Genomic DNA, 7,834 nt, shown 5'->3' on the forward strand with positions numbered 1-7,834 from the left:
TCAGCAATGTGTTTGCAACATGGTACACTTAATATGCCAGGTGTTACTCATTCAATAATGAAATCAGCAACATATCTTCTGCCTGTACGAAATTATAAGATAATCTACAAACTTTTAGATATTCATTAAAATTGCTGTGTATTTGAATAATAACATTTGAATACACATACACATACGTACGCCCATGCTCGTCTACTTTTTTACATATTATGTCACATATGTTTATGTTTATTTTTTTAGCATATATTGGAGAAAATAAAAAGTCAAAAAGAATTTCTATTTGTGGGTTATTCATTTGGAGCTTTACTTGCTATTGAATTAACAAGATTATTAGAAGCTAAGAATTATTTTGGACGTTTTTATTATCTTACTTTATATAGATTACAGAAGTTTTGGAAAGTTTCTTTAACGATTTATTGAATAAGCAACAAATTATATAATATTTATAATAATTAGAATACAGCATTTATTATTTGAGTATATATATAAGTTGAATAATAAATTATAACAATAATACTTTCAGCTAATATAAATTTTTGCTAATGATCAAAAGAAGAAAAAATAATTCGAGTTATAATATATGTATAATTTTGAACTGTAGAAAAAGTAATTGAATAAGAATACACAGGCATATTCATTACTTCTAGTACACGATAATATAATATAAATAGTATAAATATGTATATTACTATAATAATATATATATATATATATATATATATATATATACTGATAGTATAAATATATTATTGTCTCATTGTCAGTTTAAAATACAAATTGTTATTTCTTTATTAATTGTGCATAATACAGTATTATTATTTATAGCTTGCATTAGAGCTGAATAAGTGCAATACATGGGAGGAAAAATTAGAAGTATTGACTCACTTTTCAAAGGAGATCAATGAATTAACTGTTGAAAATCAAAAATTTTTATGTTCAACAACTTACGATCATATAATCGCTGTACAAGATTATAATATATCTTTATTGCCACGCCTTAAATCATCTATAATATTATTAAAACCTACACTTGCACCTATCAGTTATAACGAAGAAGATTATGGTTTATATAAGGTAAGGTTTGTGCAATTACGTAGTGTTTTATCATATTTAAGATATTTCTTATAAGAAAAATATCTTTTAGGTTACGGAAAGTACAGTACAAATCCATTACGTGGAAGGTACTCATGTGACAATGATGAAAAATAACAAGATAGCATCATTTATTAACGAAGCATTGTAAATTAAAATACGATAATAAATTATTAAAATAGTGTTATGTAAAATATTAAAATAATTATATTTTTAAAAAAATTTAATAAACTTTGATAAAGTACTAAAATAATTATCTAAAACAATTTTGAAGAATAGATGTAATAATTAATGCAGTAATGTATATGTAAAATTAATATTAATAATAATAATTATTTTTATTTTGTATTCTTAGCAAAAATAAAACCAAAATGTGAAGATTGACGGAGAAATATAAAATTATTTTTTTCTTACACACACAACACACACAGCACAAAGAATTGCGTAAACATACAAGACAGATTTTAGGACCCATAGCGGTTGCTTTTGTTCAGTTCTATATCATATTTCAATCGTTATATTCCTTTGAAGATATTTCTTTTCGTTGAATTATGTGCCATATCATTTAAAAATGAATCTTTATTAAGAACTTTTATTGTATTACTATGTAGATATATATATTCTATAGAAATTATATAGATATCATTGTGTTGTGTGATACACACACACACACCACACATTATATATATATATATACATATATACATATATATATATATATATATATATATACAGGGTGTCCCATTTTAACTTATACACTCAAATATCTCAAAACCAAAGCATTTGCAAAAAAAATTTCAAATAAAAGTTGTAGGGTTTCAAAGGGACTATTAAAAAAAATATTTAAATTTTGGGCCGAATGAAACCCAAGTCAATTTTTTCAATTAGGATTGAGCCGGCGACTTATCGCGTAACTCTATCCCTTAAAGAAGCCAGCGTATAAGAAGCGAGCGCCCGACAGCGATCGGTCACTATTCGATCATTCTTCCGAGAGAACTATAATACATCTGTACACATCTATAAGTTTGAAATAAAGAGCCATCCTACACTTGCATATGCAGTGTTTGCTGTTATCTAAATAAAATTATATAGATGATCATCTAGATGAAATTTTAGCGTCATCTTATCTTTATATAGATAATAAAAATATGTATTATCTATATCTGCATCTTAGATGAAAAGAAGTGTTATCTTTCCTAAATTATCTAAAATAACATTCAGATAATTTGGTTTAGAGTTTCATAGCACATGAAAATATTTAAGTAGTAGAACTTGAACAGTAAACGATAAAAACTTATAAATAAAAGTATGAATATATTTTTATAATTTACATTTTTTTATTTTACATTACATTTTTATTTATTTACATTATTTAACTGTTTACATAAGCGGTTTTAAAAATAATATTATCTGGAAGTTATCTAGATGAATCGCCATATAATTTTATCTTTTATCTAGATATATTTAAAACACAATCATCTTCATCTTATCTAATTGTAAGATAAATTTACATATTTTTATCTCATCTTTATCTAGCTAATTTTAAAATCATCTAAGCACAATACTGTGCATATGTCGTAAACATAACTTTTCTCGCTCATGTCTACGCTTCAGGTCAGTGACGATTCAGATTGGTTTTCGAATTGAATTAATCAGAGCAGAAATTATACATTTGTACTGTTTCTTATCTCTGTGTGTGGCACTCGGCTGTCTAGAAGGACCGGACCTTCGTCCATCTTATTTTTGTTTTTCTATTTCACTTTGTCTTCTACTTCTTTGTCACTTTGTAACTTATCCGACGAACGGAGAGAAATGTATGTAAGACGATAAATATTGGTTGATCGTTACCAGTAGATATACTAGGAGAGTTCTAACGGGTCCTCTGAGGGGGGTGCGGGGCGCGGGGGGTTCTCCACGGCGAGGGGTATGATGTCACGCGGGGCGGGGGTATCTCGGCGGCGCGGGGGCTGACGTCACGCGGGTGGAGGGGATGTTTCGACAAAGAAGGGGGGGGGGAGTTTTCTGAGTGCAATATTTGTAGATGGTATCTTTACAACTTTTTTATGAGGGTTCTTAGACATTTTCCCAAAAAAAGGTATAGAACAAGCGCCGATGATTGACAATTTTGTACCCTCGTTAGTATAATTTTATTACGGAAGCGCCGATGTCCGGCTGCTTGTAACCGGAGCATTCTAGAATCCATAAAACTATGTTTTTTTTTCATTTATGGACAAAATGTCCATTAAATGTCCATAAAATCATTAGGATATTATGGAAAGGAATGAAGATTTTAGGGCCGACGCTGCGACGAACATGTCAAACGTTATTTATAGGTGTAAATGTAAAAGCGTTGACGTTCGGCAGCTTTGTACCCTCGCGGAAAATCTCCCATAAAAACGAGAGCGAAACATTTTTCTTAATATTTTTTAAGGAAGAATGCAACGTATCGGCGCCAACGTTTGGCAGCTTGTGTCCTTACTCCTCTATCCATAAAACCAATATCTCGGGAAACTATCTTTTGAGATACGCCAAATGTTAGAAAAGGAGATAGAATTAGGTGAAATATATATATAAGGAGGATGAGAGCGCGTCAAACCATAGTACGATTTGAAAGCGCATAGATGCAGCGGTGAAAAAAGTTTAGTGGTTACTTTCTTGTATTAGAAGTGTTAGTGGTATAATAGTGAATAAAAGAAATAATGGAAAACATCGAGCAGAACGAACGCGACTTGTTGGAGCGGTCCCGCCAAGTCACCACCTTGAGTGAATATTTTGCATGGGTGCTGCGCTGCGAGGAATTTATCAAATTGCTCGAAGAAAACAGCCGTAACAAGCGTCCGCGACTCTCGATTGGAAATAGACAATCTTTGGTGGCTAGAATCACGCGACTCGAGGGTGCAAAAATTCGATTGCAGAAACAATTTATATCCAATGGTGGTGAATACAGCGGCGACAATAACGTGGAAAGACTAGTTTGGCGAGAGATTGATACGGCGTTCGAGAGTCGCATCTTAACCGGTGCGGTAATAAACAATAATTACATCGAACCTCGTCAATTTCTCGAAGATGCCAAAGACATTGTGATCGAACACGTGCAGAAAGTGATGCAAAAACACATTAATGTAAAAGTGAACACCGTGTTTAATGGCGAGTTTGTGTCCGGTGATAAACGCGCCAACAAAAGTGTCAATACAAGAAACTATGAACTCTTTCGCACGTCCGATTTACACGAGTGGTACGAGCGCCGCGTTATCGAGCCCACGCTAGCATCGCTAGAAGAGTTTCAAGAACGCGATAGTGGTTGGGCGTTATCACAAATAATTAACTTGACTATAAATATAAACAAGTATAATTCAATGCGCGCGGGATGCCATATTAAATTACCGCGAGAAATTATGACGAAGAGAGCGGTAATTAATGTGCAATCCAGAGACAATGCGTGTTTCGCGTGGTCAGTGGTGGCCGCTCTGTACCCCGCTGAAAGACATATGGAACGGGAATCTTCATATCCGCACTATACGACAGTGCTAAATTTACAAAACATTGAGTTTCCGATGACGCTGAACCAAATAAAAAAGTTTGAACATATAAACGATATCTCAATCAACGTCTACTGCATCGAGAGGAAGAAGGAACTATCAATTGTTCCGATACGACTCGCCGATCGGAAAAGAGAAAAACATGTGAATTTGCTGTATGTGGAGGAGGACGACAACGTTGGGCATTTCACGTATATCAAAAATCTATCCCGGCTTGTCAGCACGCAACTGAGCAAACACAATGGTCAAAAATATATCTGCGATCGGTACGTATATTTATTGCAATAAAATTATATATAAAAATAATCATAAATAAAATTTTAATTTTTTCTTTCATAGATGCTTGCACTATTTCGGATCGGAGGACAAGTTGCAATCACACATGGTAGACTGCGGAGAGATGAACGACTCAGATTACCAAGCGATAAGGATAAGTGGCTCAGCTTCAACAACTACAACAGAAAGGAGCGGCTTCTGTTTGTAGTATATGCCGACTTGGAATGTGTACTGAGGAAGATACCGGAACACGTGTCATACGATCAACATCACGAGGTATTTAGCGTCGGGTACTACGTGCAATGTTCGTACGATAAAACATTATTCGCCTACCGATTTTATCGCGGCGTCGATTGTGTCGCGTGGTTCGCCAACAAACTTAAAAATTTAGCGCATCGCGTAAAGGGTATTTTGTCTGATAATGTGCCCATGACAAAATTAACGCAAGATGAATGGGAAAAATTTCATAGCGCCACGCAATGTCACATTTGCGAAAAACCGTTTGTACAAGACGATATACGCGTACGCGATCATTGTCATCTGACCGGGCAATACAGAGGTCCCGCACACTCAAACTGTAATCTAAATTACAAAGACTCTTATGTCATTCCTATAGTTTTCCACAATTTATCCGGCTACGACGCACATTTCATTATCGGGGATATAGCTACAGCGTTCGAAGGGGAAATCGAATTACTTCCGATAACGAAGGAAAAATATATTTCATTTACAAAGACTGTCAATAGTACCGAGGACAAAGATCGGAAAACTTGCGTAAAATTACGTAAAATTACGATTCATCGATTCATACAAATTTCTCAGTGCTAGTCTTGACAAATTAGCATCTTTTTTAAACAAAGATAAACTCAAAATTTTATGTTCCAATTTTTCCACATTATCCGCTCACAATTTCGAATTATTGACGCGAAAAGGTGTCTTTCCGTATGAGTACATTGACTGCGTGGACAGGCTGCAGGACACGCGTTTACCACCGCGCGAATCATTTTATAGTTCCTTGACCGGTGACACTGTATCCGAGAGCGATTACGCGCACGCCGAAAACGTATGGAATCGATTCTCCATTCAAACCTTGGGTGAATACAGCGATCTGTACTTAAAAACTGATGTCTTGTTATTAGCAGATATATTTGAAAACTTTCGCGACACTTGCATCGCGAGTTACGGACTCGACTCTGCGTATTATTATACTCTTCCCGGTTTTACGTGGGACGCCATGTTAAAACATACAAATATAACATTCGAATTGCTTACCGATATCGACATGGTCATGTTTATCGAACAGGGTATACGCGGTGGTCTAAGTCAATGTTCCAACAGATACGCCCATGCTAATAACAAGTACATGTAATCGTACGACTCATCGAAACCATCGTCGTACCTTATGTATTTCGATGTAAATAATTTATACGGATGGGCAATGTGTCAACCGTTGCCATATGCCGATTTTCGATGGGTCGACGATGTATCTAATTTTGACATATCATCTATCACGCTCGATTCGCCTATAGGCTATATCCTCGAAGTAGATTTAGAATATCCACAACATCTTCACGACACGCACGCTAACCTACCGTTTTGCCCGACGCGCGACAAGCCGCCTGGCAAGCGGGAAGATAAGCTTCTCGCAACGCTATATGATAAGAAGCGTTATGTCATACACTACCGCAACCTGCAACAATGTATGCGACACGGCCTTCGCGTTACAAAAATACATCGCGTATTACAATTTACTCAATCCGCATGGCTCCGCGATTACATCGAACTAAATACAAAATTTAGAACACAAGCGAAAAATGATTTTGAGAAAAATTTGTATAAACTGATGAACAACGCGGTATTCGGTAAAACTATGGAAAACGTTCAAAATCATGTGGATGTAAAATTATTGACAAAGTGGGACGGACGATACGGTGCGGAGGCGATGATCGCGAAACCAAATTTCCATAGCAGGAGCGTCTTTGCTGAAAACCTAATCGCCATTGAATTATGTAAACTTGAAGTAAAATTGTACAAACCAATCTATGTCGGTATGTGCATACTCGACATCTCTAAAACGTGTTTGTATGAATTTCATCACGAGTACATGTCACCGCTCTATCGTGACAGATGCCGGGTAATGTACACTGATACAGACAGCATAATATATCACATTGAATGTGAAGACGTGTATGAGAATATGAAGTGTGACATAAGCAAATTTGATACGAGCGATTATCCAATTGACAATGCATATGGTATACCGCTCGTGAATAAAAAGATACCGGGTCTTATGAAGGACGAAAATAACGGTGCGATTATGACTGAATTTGTAGGGCTTAGAGCAAAAATGTATGCCTTGCGAGTGGATGGCAAGAAAGATACCAAAAAAGTAAAAGGTGTCAAGAGTAACGTCGTCGCGAGAACGATAACGTTTGACGATTATACGCGGTGTTTGAATGATGATATTGAAATGACACGTAGTCAGTCTTGTATAAGATCGAAATTGCACGAAGTATACACCATTCGCGAGACGAAAATTGCTCTAAGTCCGTACGATGACAAGCGGTATATCATACCTGATTCGACCGACACATTACCATGGGGACATTACCAGATACCCTTATAAAATATAATGTAATATAATGTATGTGCGATATAATGTTATAACATATGTATATGTATTTCATATATTGGAACGGAAAGGATGTTTTAATAAAGATTTTGTATTTCATATATATTTCATGTATATTTTTATATTTCAAATACTTTTATATGTTGTACACATTATATATTTTTTAAATTTTGAGTAATTAATAAATACAGCTTGTATGAATTAAATCACATTGTCCTTATGTATCCAAGAGTTGTGCGAATTGTCAAATCCCAGCCATTTTACGTAAACTCGTCACCCCTCCTGCGCAGTACTT

The 7,834-nt window shown here is 35.0% G+C and overlaps 2 protein-coding genes across 2 annotated transcripts; both read left to right on the top strand.

The window, feature by feature from the left end:
• Positions 1-3,791: 3,791 nt before the first annotated feature.
• On the top strand, positions 3,792-5,574 carry LOC145944799 (uncharacterized). Its single transcript, XM_083053352.1, has 3 exons — positions 3,792-4,775; positions 4,971-5,183; positions 5,524-5,574. The coding sequence occupies exons 1-3, from the start codon at positions 3,792-3,794 to the stop codon at positions 5,572-5,574; spliced, it is 1,248 nt and encodes a 415-aa protein (XP_082909478.1).
• A 1,383-nt stretch (positions 5,575-6,957) lies between these two features.
• LOC145944841 (uncharacterized) lies at positions 6,958-7,533 on the top strand. The gene has a single exon (XM_083053417.1). The coding sequence runs from the start codon at positions 6,958-6,960 to the stop codon at positions 7,531-7,533; it is 576 nt and encodes a 191-aa protein (XP_082909543.1).
• Positions 7,534-7,834: the final 301 nt, after the last annotated feature.

The sequence above is a fragment of the Prenolepis imparis genome, unplaced genomic scaffold (assembly GCF_030444845.1).
Source record: "Prenolepis imparis isolate NDT839.2.m4 unplaced genomic scaffold, iyPreImpa1.0 SCAF_13, whole genome shotgun sequence".
Lineage (NCBI taxonomy): Eukaryota > Metazoa > Arthropoda > Insecta > Hymenoptera > Formicidae > Prenolepis > Prenolepis imparis.